Raw genomic sequence first — 14,440 nt, 5'->3', positions numbered from 1 at the left:
AAGTCATCTGACTGTGTGTGTGCACACGTGAACACAAACACACACACACACACACACACACACACACACACACACACACATCCATACATCCATGCCCCTGTGCCAAGGCTCAGGGAATATTGCTGACATAGGAGGGAAAGGTTGCTAATTTTTAATCACTTATCCTTGGTTTATTGGAGCCTTTTGAGATAATTAATTCCTTTTGTCTTCTAGTTTGTCATTCTTTACTGGGCTATCAGCACATCATGGTACCAGCTTTCCCCATGTTAGCCCATCACATCTTTTCATAATTTTGTTGGCTCTTCTTAATACTAGACTGTCCAAGGCTCAGCCCATCTCTTTCCGAGCTAATAAAATTTGATTTTAAATGCCATCTATATGCTAATAATGTCCAAATTAATATTTCTAGTAGAACATCTTTCTGAGCAGGGAGCTCTTCCAGTTAGGTCAGATTGACACACACATGTACACTGGTTGGTACAGAGGTTGGGGAAGAATGCTATGAAGTAGGTCTTTCTGGACATGACAGGACATGGAACTCATGAGCTTACAGCCTACACAAGCCAAAATTCCAGTAGCAATGGAGGAAGGGCTTCTGAAGCCCTAGCCCTAGCCCTAATTGAGTAGCATTGTCAGTTGAATGATGCTAAGGTACAGGTAATCAGTTTTCTTTAGGGATACGGACCCTGGCAGGTAGTCCATGCTTCAATGGATATTTCTAAACCCATAGACATACAGGCTGCACTTGTGGGACTCTGTGGTATATAAAAAGAGGATTTCTCATTATCTTATTTAAACCTCACAAAGAAACAAATGAGAATGTATATATTTTCTTTTGAGGATGAGTGAGTCAGAACACATGGTCATCCATTTACTATGTCAATGGCCAGAGGGTGGGGTTGTCAATCTGACTTAAATTGAAGGAGTTCCCTGCTCAGAAAGATGTTTGAACTAGATACATTAATTTGGAAAGTGTTAGCATATGGATGGCATTTGAAATCAGATTTTATTAACTCAGAAAAAGATAGACATTTAGAGTGGAACCTTGGACAGTCCAGTATTAAGAAGAGCCAACAACATTATGAAAAGATGTGTTGGGTTAACATGAGAAAGCTGGTACCATGATGTACTGATGGCCAAGTAATGGCAAACTAGAAGACAAAAGGAATCAATTATCACCAAGGATAAGTGATTGAAAATTGACTTAATAGAGAATGGCTATGGAGATCATAGTAGGGAAAGTTTAGAATTGTAAGAAAGCCCACCCTCAACCTTCCCCACTTTCTGCATGCATGCCGGAGAGCTGGCCCAAGACCTTCACCTGCTACAGCACTCAGGAGAGCAGGGCCTATACCTCAACTGGGCAGCACAATAGAGCTGTGTCTGTTGGCATAGGTGAGGGTGAGCCTGCTTTGAGGACTGGACACCTGGCTCTGCCCCCTTGCCAGCTGCAGCAATGGGTGAGCTAGCTCTGGTGGTGTGGGCATGGGAGAACTGATGAGCTGGCAGCTCAGCTACCACCCAGAGCAAAGTCCAGGGCTTTTAGTTGGCCCTTGTCAACATCTGCCCCATCTTTGAATGTTAAGGGGCCAGTCCTGCAGACCCAAAGCTGCAGGATCTCCCATGGCACAGGGCAACAACAGGATATCCAAGAGGATACTGTGAGGATCCAATATTGATTGTGTAGCAGACGCCAGAGGCCTCAAACCAGTGACTCATTGCCATGAACATTTGCTATTAAAGAAGTGTGAACAAAAGGGTACACTGTGACATGCTCCAGCTCCACAATGACATTCCTTTTCTTTTGGTGGGGAGATTGCAAGGGCAGAGGGCAGGTATGAGGGAACAGGGAGATGATTGGGATTAGGGTTCATGATAAGAAATTTACAAAGAATCAATAAAAAGTTTTGTTTTTTAAAGGAAGGAAATGGGTTGTATATAAGCAAGTTTTAGAGTTTATCTCCACAGAGAGTGACTGCTAAGACTGGTAAGTTGTTGATGTTGTAGTGGACATGCAAATGATTAGAAATGGAACACATGAGAGATAACATTGACAATAATGTGCCATAACTGAGGTGTGAAGAGTGAAGACCATAGGTTGAATACTACCAAATAAGCCCTAAAGATTTGTCCACAAGCCACCCATAGGCAGTGGCTTGTGTGGGGACTTAAAAAAAAAAAGGTTCAAAATGACCCTGGGACTTTCAGTTGTGGAGATAAGAAAAGTGATAGGAAACTAGCTGAAATAAATAGAAAGGATTTAATTAGGAAAATGTGGGCAATGCTGAAAATTCTTTATCATTCATGACTTATGGAAGGTCCTCCAGTGAAGACCTTTCAGAAATCTAGAATGGAACACTGCTGTCAAAGAGTAGATTACCTCCCAAGTGAAATTATGTGCTATGATTATCTTCTCAAGATTCTACTTGAAGAGAAGCAAAAAGAGGTTGAGAGAGAAAAAATGAAGAAAACAATTTCTCATCTTATACAAGATGCCGCCATCAAAGCAAGGAAAGAAGTAAGGAGTTTAATTATACATAAAATGCAAAATTTAAGGCCTAAGACTAAATGCTGCTTATATACTTTAAAATTGAAATCCTTGTGTGTGTATTCACAAGGACTGTCTATGAAACTATTAATGTAAGAGATAAAAAAAACCAATGTTTCTTTCATTAAAATTAAACTGCTGTGGGTATAGAGTTATGTACTACATAGTCTTTGGCTTCATATACAGTGTGGTATTTTCTTACCTATATTTTCTATGCTCAATATAATTTTTCTCCTCAGTGAACTACAATTTCCAGTGTTTTTTTATGGTTTAAAAATGCAAAGTTAACATATTTGCTTTCTTTCAAACAACTAAATAGTAGTTTTCATTTTTACAAAGCCATTGCAAATATATCCCTTTAGTCATGCCATATAAGGTCATTTTGGTTAAGAACAAGCTGTGTATGATGACAGTTATCTAATGAAATTAAAGCTGAAACATCTGTTGCATCATATCTTTATGGTACTTTTTCAGGCTGAAACACTTTTGGGTAGACAAATACCACTGTGTGTGTGCATTACCATGCTGTACAGTTTTACAGCCTGTGAATCCTGAACCTCCCAGGTCTGTGTACCTATACTGTTGACATCCGTGATGACCACATTACCTAAACAGTGTTTCTCAGAGCAAGCCCTGTTGTTACATGATGTGTCACGGCAATTACTGATTGGAATTAGATAATTTAATTTCTCAAGGTAAAACTTTAAATTTGAGACAGTCAAACAAAAGCCTTTTTATCCTAATCCTTCCTGAAAGAACTTTCCATATATATTAGGGTAACAATGTTCTAAATTTAGACCAGACCCTTCAATACTCTAAAGACTATTTAATGGCTAATAAATAATAAATATTGCTTTCATAACCTTTGTAAAAATATTTTATCAAAGTATTTTATCTTGTATTAGCATTCTAGTTGCATTTTTAATCTTAAGATCAATTAGAATACATTGAATTTTAAGACTGATTGAAGCTTCACTCATGTTAACCTATAATTTCAGTGCATTTCATTAAAGTGTTATGGTCTCAGCATTTATTCTAAACACCTTTATAAATTGTAGTGCCTACCTTCTAAACTCTAGGTACATTCCTATCTGTAAACGTCCCAAGTGGACATCTGGGACCCTCATGTCTGCACCCTAATCCTACTTACCCTTATCTCCCTGTCTATTCTGAGGCTCTCTTGTATGCTCCATGGCCCTGTATGCAGCCCGAGTGGACATGTGAGGCTCTTGTGTCTATCTCCTAGCTCTCATTACCTCCCTATCTGAAGTAGCACAAGTGTATATCTGAGGCTACTGTGTGTTAACTGGATGTCTTCTCTTTATCCCCGTCCTCTTTTGTTGGTTCTTTGACCCAGCCTTTTACAGCTATTACAGGTACTCTTTCAAGGAGTATCTACTGAGCATTTCTTTTGTGCCCAGCATTTTATTTGTTCTCTACCTTCTGTTGGTTCATACTTAGAATTGCCAGTTTTTATATCTAAACTTTAAAAAACACTACACAAAGTAATGCATTCTCACTGTAAAAAGAAATGGAAAGTGTATGATCGAAAGAAATTTTAAATTAGCCACTTTTAGCCTTTCTTTAGGCTTTGTATTTAATATTATCTATAATATATATAAAACAAAATTATACACATCACCAAGTAAATGTTAAATTATGAGTCTTTATACATCTTTATATTCCTGTACTGTTTGTAATTTCATAGAATAGGTAATATTTTGATAAATAAAAATATTTATTCATATTCTCTTATATAAGCACTGTAAATATTTGCCTTTATTTCTGATTATTGAGTATGGCTGAAAATACTTTCCCTGAAAATGTCCATTTTGTCAAATATTTCCCTATTATTACAATTGACAATTGCTCTAAGTCTGTTTTTATTGACTATAGTAGATATAATGAACATATTTTCATATATTTCTGTTCTAGTTATAAGATTGAACAAAAATGTTTGCTTTTTATATATGAAAATGGCTTATTTCTCAGATATTTCAGTTCTTAAAAATAAAATGTTGGCCATTTTTATTTATGACCATTATTAGCCTTGTCTGTTTGTTAAGTAGAAAAATAGTTGCAGTTGGTCAGTATTTCATTCACAACTATCCTTATTATTCACAAATTATAGAAGAAAATGTTTGTGTAAAAATGTGTTTATAGAAAAACAAACTGGGTGTAGTGACACGGCACATAATTTCAACACTGGGGGTGGCTGACCCAGGTCTGTGTGTTCATGACCAGTCTGGGCTACATGGCAAGAAACTAGAACAAAGAAGAAAGGAAGAAGGGAGAGAGATACAGAAGGGCAGAATACTAAGGACGATACAGAGATTTTAGTCTTTTGTGCATTTGAGAGTCCTACCCATTGTCTCACATTTTGTTTCATCAGATCTAACACTTACAATTCTCTATGAACTTTAGATTATAGATCACTGATGTTAATACTTGAGAAAATTCCTTTCAGAGTTTACCAGCATTACAAAAACACTTTAAAATTTATTATTGTCATAAAGTTTCACATTAGTTGTGTTTGTTAGACACTGGAAATAAACAGTTTAGGAATTATGTGGGGAGAAAGACAGATACAACTGGACTTTTAAGAACTAAATTTTTTATAGCACATAAAATGCTCATGGCTTACTTTCCCTATCCATTGCTGAGTAAGTCAGCTTTTTGTTGCTATAACAAAAATAAAAGAGAATTAACTTAAAAGAAAGTTTATTTTGGCTTATGGTTTCAGTTTTAGTCTATGATTAGTTTGCTAGTCCCATTGTCAGGTTTTCAGAAAGACAGCATGTTATGACAGGAAGACCTGTGGAGTCAAAGCACTCATCACATAGTCAAGATAGAAGATAGAAGAGAAGGGGGCTGGTGTCCCAGTGAGCCTTTCAAGTGCATTCATCACATATGAAGATTTCCCAATAGATACCAGCTCTTTACCTGGAAATTATAACATGTAATCTCATCTGTAATAGAGGTAATAACATGGAGCTACTGTAAGAATGAATGAAATGATACACAGAAGCATTCTGAACAGTACCTAATGCACATAATCCTCAACAAATATTATGCTTATCCTATTACTGACCTGCAAGCAAAGTAGATTGGTCTGTGATGTCCTAATCCCCCATTTATCTGAAATGTCAATATAAATTATAGCCCAAAGAAAGGGCCACATACACTGTTTAGTGGGTCTTCAAAAAGATAACTCATATTAATCAACCAAATAAAGTACACAAGCAAGCAGTATTGAATGTATCTAAAGAAAGTTTTATTATATCACTAGAACAAGTCATTTCACACAAGAAAGTTTTCAAAGACTGTTAGATCATAAAAGTTCCCTGTTAGTCTACTGTCCTCATCAATAATCCTCTTGGTCCTTTAAAAGAAACCTGAGTGGCTATTAGGAAAAATGATTGTTGCAGGCATCCTGATGAAGTATAACTAATTCTTCAAAATGCTCTCTGCACGCCATTTGTTTTGTTCCTAAAAGGCTCAATGTTTATTCAACGCTTTCCTTGAACACTCATTTACTTAGCAGTAGTGTCTAGTGTACATTGTAAAAGATCCTACACAAGGGCTTTAAAAGTTATTAATTGCATATTCAATATATGATTTTGCTTTTCTCCCTGTTCTCTGGCGTCTTTTTGCAGCATTCAGGGAGTCTGCAGACATTGTTTTCCACACTCCTCCTCTCACAGGTCAAAGTGCTACTTGTGGAGCCTGTGCGACATGCATAGCACAATAGGTGGAGTGCGCCAGCACCTGGAGAACCTAGTAAATAGACTGGACTGTCCTCGACATTTTTAGATTGGGAAAATATATTTTCATTTAAAATTATTTATGCTATCTAAAATAATTATTAGATTATTTAGGAAAGATAATGATAAAAATTTATGGTTCTCTGCTTTTATTTCTAATAATAGTAAAATGTTAGTTGAAAGAATCCATAATAAACAAAAGCTCTGTTTTTTTTTTCTTTATTAACTTGAGTATTTCTTATTTACATTTCAATTGTTATTCCCTTTCCCGGTTTCCGGGCCAACATTCCCCCTAGCCCCTCGCCCTCCTCTTCTATATGGGTGTTCCCCTCCCCATCCTCCCCCCATTACCGCCCTCCCCCCAACAATCACATTCACTGGGGGGTTCAGTCTTGGCAGGACCAAGGTCTTGCCCTTCCACTGGTGCTCTTACTAGGCTATTCATTGCTACCTATGAAGTTGGAGCCCAGGGTCAGTCCATGTATAGCCTTTGGGTAGTGGCTTAGTCCCTGGAAGCTCTGGTTGCTTGGCATTGTTGTTCATATGGAGTCTCAAGCCCCTTCAAGCTCTTCCAGTCCTTTCTCTGATTCTGTCAATGGGGGTCCTGTTCTCAGTTCAGTGGTTTGAAAAGCTCTGTTTTTACAATGTAAAAGGATCCTGAGACCAAAATGTTTGACAGCTGCTGTCCTTTTGTATTTATCATCCAGTTCTTCCTCTCATCTCACGACCAATTCTTTATTTTCACAATACTGAAGATTCTGAAGCTTGTATGAGCTAAACCAATGCTGCGGGTGCAATCCTCTGGTCTGGTCTGGGTCAATCCACATGACTAGCTTTGAGCTCAGTATATAGTCCAGGCAGTATGAACAAAATCCCCCTGCCTGAGCCACTTATGTGCCTGCTAACTACACACCGCTCATGACCAATTCTTTGACATTTCATATATTGTATGCTTATTTATTTTTTATACCATAAAAGTTATTTCTTTTTAAAATAAAACATCCTAAGTTTTTGTCAGTAATCATTTTTTATTCTTTACCTAAATTATATCTTAATTCACAGGTTGAAAGCACAAAAAAACAGTATGAAGTACTAATTTTGCAGTTAAAGGAAGAACTCTCAGCCCTTCAGATGGTATGTCACAAGACCTTGTTAGTATTTTCCTCCAAATAGTACTTGTTTTAAAGGTCAATATGTGTATCCACATACATTGTTAAACCATAGCCTATGCTGGGTGCTAGGAAACAAAGTTAATTTCCACAGAGACATTTTGCTTTCTTTGGCTTTTGGTAGGAAGAGTAGAACAGGTGACATCCATCACATTCCATTGTCCTTGACAGAAAGCACAGGACCACTAAACCAACCAGCTGCATCTCCTGCCATATGCCGGGTTGATCTAGGAGACCAGGGAGGAAGACAGACAGTAAAGCTTACTACAGACAAACAAATAAATAAGAATGAGTAGGCAAAACAAGAGGCGGGGCGGGGGAGTAGGGGTTGACTTCATTTGACAAGAGTTACAATTTCACAAGCACATCTTTCATGAATCCATCACTTTTAATCTGTTGTAAAATTAAGCATTAGTTTGTGTATTCTAATAAATATGTGCATTAGTGTCTTTTGAACCCATGCTCTTTACAGGAAAATATCTTCAAATAGATTGTAGCACCTCAGAGTAAGAGTCTAGGCAATGTTTTTGCATAGTATAAAGTAAATATTCATCAACAGAATAATATTCAAATACCTGTGAAAGGCTACCTTTGGGTAGAGGTCCAACCTCTATAACAACCAGAAATAGTTACTTTCTGCTTACTTCATTAAATTAGGCCATGCAGTTCTATAGAATATACAGTTTTCTAATCAGGCAATGGAATTTTCCTTAAAATAGATCACAGTTTAGTCCATAAAGCAAGTCTTAAAAAATACAGTATAGTTGAAATGATTTTTATTATTAATCAAATGATAGAATAATAAAACTAGAAATCAGTAAGTAGCAAGAGAAACTATAGAAGCTACTGATATGTAAGAAATGCACCACTGAAGAAGCAACAGGAGAAATGTAAAGTTATCTATAATCAAATGAAAATGAAAGTCCATCTTGTGAGAATACAGCAAAGGCAGATAGTTCTATTAAATATGTAGCTGTTTTTGAGTATCCAAATGGAAAAGAAGTGTAGGCTGTCATTTTTTAATGATTTCAATTTTGTTTGCATAGGGAGTAGTGAGTGTGGCCTCTGTGCTATCAGCTTTAATATCCGCTAACCCTTTATAAAGTATGAATTTGGAAATATTTCAGAAATGGTTGAAAAATTAATTTTTCTCCAAGAGCAGCTGTATCGGTGGTAATGAGCAAAGCTTCTGATAAAATCTTATTTTAATATTATAGGGCATTTAATAGAACTAGTATGATAATTATAAATATTTCAACTTTTCTACTTTATTTTGCTCATTCTCTTTGAATCTCTTTTTTTACATTTTTAATTGCTTTAAACTTATTGACTTTACATCCCACTCACTGCTCCCCTCCAGGTCACCTCCTCCCCCATCTCTCAGCCCCTTCTTCTCTGAGCACGTGGGGGCCTTCCTGGGTATCCCCTGACCCTAGCACTTCAAGTCTCTGAAAGGATAGGCACATCCTCTCGCACTGAGACCAGACAAGGTAACCCAGTTAGAAGAACCTATTCCATGTACAGACAACATTTGGAATAAAATAATAAATAGAAGACTTTCTAGAATTCAATGAGAATGAAGGCATAGAATACCCAGATTTATGGGACACGATGAAAGCAGTGCAAAGAGGAAACTTCATAGCCTTTTGCTCACTTTTAACCCAGGCTAATCCCATACTGTTGGAACCATCATCATTTCATGGCAGTGGAGTATAATGGTTGAGGTAGAGGAACAAGATATATGCATAGTTACTCTTTATAGGCCACTTCCTAGATCAGGAAGTATGATCCAACTTTGGTATTGACATATTGTCCTAGTTTACTTTCTGTTGCTGTGATAAAACACTGACAGAAAACCAACTTGAGAAGGAGGGAATTTAGTTTAGCTTATAAGTTGTGGAGGGGCGGGATGGAGAGATGCTGCTTAGCCTGCTTTTGTATACAGCCTAGGACCATATGTCCCAAGATGCTAGCAGCTACAGTTTGCTGGTCATCATTCAAAGTGCTCCCATAGACATACCCACAGGCCAGCTTGGCAGAGGCAGTTTCTCCTTGCAAGTCTCTTCCCAGGTGACCCTAGTTTGTGTCATGTTGACAAAGACTAACCAGCACATATATACATTAAAGTCACATGAGTGATATTATGAACATAGCAGAAGTCGCAAATTAAGTATCATGAAATTACCACTCAGCAGGCAGAGAGACAGGAGGATCTTGAATTCAAGTTCAAGGACAGCCTGAGCTATGTCATGAAACTATGAAAAACATTCCTCCCCCGGAAAAATAAAAACCTTTTATAGATAAGTACCTTGTCATGTGTATGAATATGTATAGGACATTAAAATTCTGTTTGCTACAAACTTGAATTCTATTTTAGCAAAAAGAAAATCCCACCTGATTTGTATTGATCCAGAGTAATGAGGTTTGGGCCATAATTTAAAAGCTTTCTTTAAATTTTGGAAAAACCAAGGTAGGCCTTTCATATAATTGTGAAAATTTGAATATTACTAGTGGTATATTGTCAACAAAGCAGGTTCACCAAAGCATGACTCACAATTAATAAAACTATACTTATTCTCAAATAAAAAGAAAAATTGTGAAGAACTCACTAGTTGATTCTTTTTGTTTTAGTATCATTGGCAAAATAATCATATTGATTAGCTGTTATACTTGTCAAATTACTGAGTAAAATGTTCGACACATGAAGTTTTTTTAAATATAAATGTTTCAGTTGTTAGGCTCATGCTAATAAATTTCCCTGACTGTTGTTTACTTTACAAAGAAGTTTAACTTACAATTTATGCACCTTTTATGCCAAATGTTTCCTTTAGGATGTTGTGACAGTGTCTGGTTCATCTTACAAAATATCTGGTAATAGTATATGAAAAGAGAACCTGTAATGTCAAAACTCCTCACTTTTTTTCTCCCATAGTACTATAGCCTCTGCCTGTTACTTTATGAATTCCTTGGTATCGTATAGCCAAAGGCAATGTCTGTACTCCTGGGATAGGCCAGTCACTTTTTGAAATTGACAGTTACAGAGTCCTTACTTAACTTTGTTAGGTAATCTTATGAACAAACCCTTTTACTTTTCCATTTTTCCTCATCTTACTGTTTCACCATCTATATTTATTTACATTATGCCCTAACTTTATAGGACTGTGATGAAAAGCAAGGTCAAATTGATCGAGCCATTAGAGGGAAAAGAGCTGTGGAAGAAGAACTCGAGAAGGTAAGGACACTCAGCTGCCTGAGGGCAACTGCAGGGCTCTCCATTGCTGCCTGCTCTGCTCACGCTGGCCTTCGATGTTCTCTCTGGGCAGTATTTATGCACATCTAACTAAAGTCAATGGAATACTCATTTTACCTACATCCGTTTCTTAGAATACCCATTTTCTTTGAACTTTGTACTTCAAGATCTAACTTTTTTGAAATGTCTATTTACTGTTCTAGCCTCACCTCATCCCAAAAGTGGCTTTTCATCTTGTCTTTTGTAACTTCATGCTAACTTACTGAAGTTAGAAATGGGCATAATAGGGGTTGGGGATTTAGCTCAGTGGTAGAGTGCTTGCCTAGGAAGCGCAAGGCCCTGGGTTCGGTCCCCAGCTCCGAAAAAAAGAACCAAAAAAAAAAAAAAAAAAAAAAGAAATGGGCATAATAGGTATAGACAACCAAAAACTCATAGTATGCTAGGAATTTTTATCTTTATGTATGTATGTGTTTGTATATATAGATGTGTATACACACACAAACACATACACACACACACACACACACACACACACACATATACATGCGCATAGAGGCCAGAAGTTGACGTTGATTATCTTCCTCAGTCACTCTCTGCTGTATATTTTTAGTGTCCATGAAATTGTGACTCACCAACTCAGCTAGATAGTTTGCCAGCAACCCCAGAATACATGAGTCTCTGTCACCCCAGAACTAGGATTACAGTCACTTGCATCCACACCCAGCTTTTATGTAAGTGACTATCCAACAAGCAGTTTACTGACTGAGTTATTTCCCTATCCTGGATTTTTACCTTTTAAGAATATAATAAATAGGGGTCTGAGAAGATCAGTGGTGAAGAACATTGTCTTCCAGAGACCTGGGTTCAGTTCCCATCACCCACATGGAGGCTCACAAGCATATGTAACTCCAGTTCCCGGGAATCCAGTGCTCTTGTTCTAGCCTCTGTAGGTACTAGGCACTTACAAGACACACAGCCCTACTTGAAGGCAAAACACTTATACACGTAAGATAAAACATTTTTAAAGAATACAATAATTAGGTAAAATACTTACCCCAATGATATTTGAAGTAAAAACCTTAATATTAGTTTCTCTCATACTTTTATTAGCAGTAAGTATCCCACTGTTTTAAAGTGCCTTAGGAAAGAAAGGGCATCCAAATATTAGCACTTACCATGTTTAAAGTGCTGTGTTAGTAACTTGCATAGAAAGGCTAAGTAATTCTAATGTTAAAAATACCAAGCAATGAAGTCAGGATTTGATTTTGAAAGGTGAACTCCATGGCATTCTAAGTATGTGACATATCCATGTTGTCAAAAATAATGACAAAATCAGGTAGTAAAGCAGCAAATTATAAACAGCGTAGAGTATGACTCCATTTGCATAGGCACTTCTGTTTCAAGGTAGACATTTTTTGGCTGTTAGCCTCCTAAAGGTTTATCCTTCCAGATTTTCTTCATATAGTGTTAAGTAATGCTGCCAGCTATACATAAGGCTTTGGGATAATTTTTTTTATTACATGACTTTTCTAACATCACATAAGTTAAAAAATAGGTTATATTGGTACAGTGTACTTAGAAGGCACAGCAATCAGTTTTCCACTAACCACACAGCAGCAAGCTAAGACCATAGCGTAGGGCTGCAGTGATGCTCGATGTGTCAGCAAAAGGTGCTGACAAAGTGCTAGTCTACCTCTGTGCAAAGAGCAATATAGTCTTACCACTGTGGACAGCACAGGAGCCCTCTTGGGAGGGCAATTAGATAAACACATTTGTCTGAAAATGTGACCTGTACCTCAGGAACTGCTGGGTAATTAACCCTGTGCTGTCAGAGAAAACCCAATCACAAACTGAGCTACAATACAACTACCCCTGAGATTGGAAGCTCCAATTCCAGCCACACTGTTGCCCTGGTAATCCAAAGCAAAGTTCTAGAGCTTTCAGATCTACTAGTTACACTACAACACACACCCTTACTTTTGAGTATTTCAGTAGAGAAATATCTTAAATATTCCCAAAATAATTGCTAGAAGTCTTTTTGTTTTTCCTTTTATGTTTACCCTAAAACTCTGGGCCTTATACATGGTTAGAAAGGACTCTGCTATTGAGCTACATATCTACCCCTACCACCAGTTGTCTGTAAATTGACATTTAAAGCATTTTTTAAAAGCCTCAGCAGCTGTTTTATATTATATTTGTATTAGTTGAAAACTTTACGATGAGCATGAATGATTTCATATTTCTCAGCTGTCAGTTTATAGCATTTTATTTTGTAAATGAATCAATCATAGATGTCTTAATTATCTTACAGTAGGAAGAGATGAACATACTCATAACTATTTCTCAGCATTATTTTTATTGAGATAATTTCCTATAAGGTAATGCTTATAAGCCTTTTCCTCAGATTTATCGTGAAGGCAAACAGGATGAAGGTGATTACAGAAAATTGGAAGAAATGCACCAAAGATGTCTTGCTGCAGAGCGTTCAAAAGATGATCTTCAGCTAAGACTCAAGACTGCAGAAAATAGAATAAAACAACTTGAAATTAAGTAAGTTTTCTTTGGGGTTCTGGTGAATTATTTACCTTTTATAGTACATATAAAAACAACCAAACATGTTTTTTCATAATCTCTAATTTTATTAAGTTTTTAGTTGGCATTTAGTGATAGCATATTCATACTCAAAAGTCATAGCACTCTTATAATTTGTTCCCTTCCCACATGGCTCTCCTCCATGTCCCATCTACCCTGAGATTGATTCCCTTACCACTCACTAAGTAAGTAGTATGCATTTCTGCTTTCGTATACTCTGATGCTCTTCCCTCCCAAGATATTCTCCTAGCACCCTCACACACACACACACACACACACAGAGAGAGAGAGAGAGAGAGAGAGAGAGAGAGAGAGAGAGAAAGAGAAATAGAGAGACCAACCGACCATATCTGCCTATAGGAATAATGGTCTTTCTGGGTCTGCCTTGCTTGGCACGGCACGATATCCAGTTGAATCAATTCCCTTACAGTTCATTTTGCAGACGCTTTTTAATGTGTAGTTTCTTACATCAATTCATAGTATTATTTTCTAAGTTAGTACTGTATTTTCCAGGTAGTCTTTGCTGTCCCTATATCTTGAGATATATTCTGTATGTTCTCCCTGAGAATGTTAGACATTAAAGTCTTCGGTTCACTTCCACTTGATTTTGTACAAAGTGAAGGAAAGGGCCTCGTCTGCTGCTGCCTGTGAATAGCCAGCTTTCCCAGCACTATGTACTGAAGACGTTTTCATTTCGTTTTGTTTTGTTTTTCTCTAAAGTTTGTTTTTGAAAGTTTTGTCAAGAATCAGGTGACTTAAGGATTTATGTCTGAGTCCTCTGTTTTTCATCTACGTGTCTATTTTTGTATGACTCACATACTGTTTTGTTCTGTGGCCCTACAGTATGCCATGAAATAAGATACTGTGACACTTCTAGCATTGTGCTTTGCTTTAGGATTACTTCAGCACCTTCTGTGCTTCTGTGACGTTTACAATATTTTCCTCTAGTTCTGTGAAGAATGCCAGTAGAATTTTTATGGGGATTGCCTTTAATACATAGGTGATTTTAAAGTAATTCAATCATTTTTACTATATTAGTTCTATAAGCATGAGAATATTTTTCTGTCTTTTTTTTAATAATTTTTTTTCTTCTTTTTTCTTTTTTTTCGGAACTGGG

At 36.9% G+C, this 14,440-nt stretch overlaps 1 protein-coding gene across 17 annotated transcripts in view; it reads left to right on the top strand.

Moving 5' to 3' along the window:
• The window catches only part of Sclt1 (sodium channel and clathrin linker 1), a 158,798-nt gene that overhangs the window by 91,382 nt on the left and 52,976 nt on the right, over window positions 1-14,440 (top strand). For all 17 annotated transcript variants that reach the window (XR_015659671.1, XR_015659670.1, XR_015659673.1 and 14 more), the window contains 4 exon segments: window positions 2,420-2,518; window positions 7,375-7,446; window positions 10,639-10,713; window positions 13,136-13,281. Coding sequence is in view for 9 of the 17 variants with exons in the window: in XM_087616678.1 (XP_087472804.1) it covers window positions 2,420-2,518; window positions 7,375-7,446; window positions 10,639-10,713; window positions 13,136-13,281 (392 nt within the window). In the remaining 8 variants the exon portion in view is untranslated.

This window comes from Rattus norvegicus, chromosome 2 (genome assembly GCF_021556685.1).
Source record: "Rattus norvegicus strain SHRSP/BbbUtx chromosome 2, alternate assembly SHRSP_T2T, whole genome shotgun sequence".
NCBI classification, from domain to species: domain Eukaryota; kingdom Metazoa; phylum Chordata; class Mammalia; order Rodentia; family Muridae; genus Rattus; species Rattus norvegicus.
The sequence above is the reverse complement of the archived record's forward strand: the minus strand, read 5'-3'. Positions and strand labels throughout refer to the sequence as shown.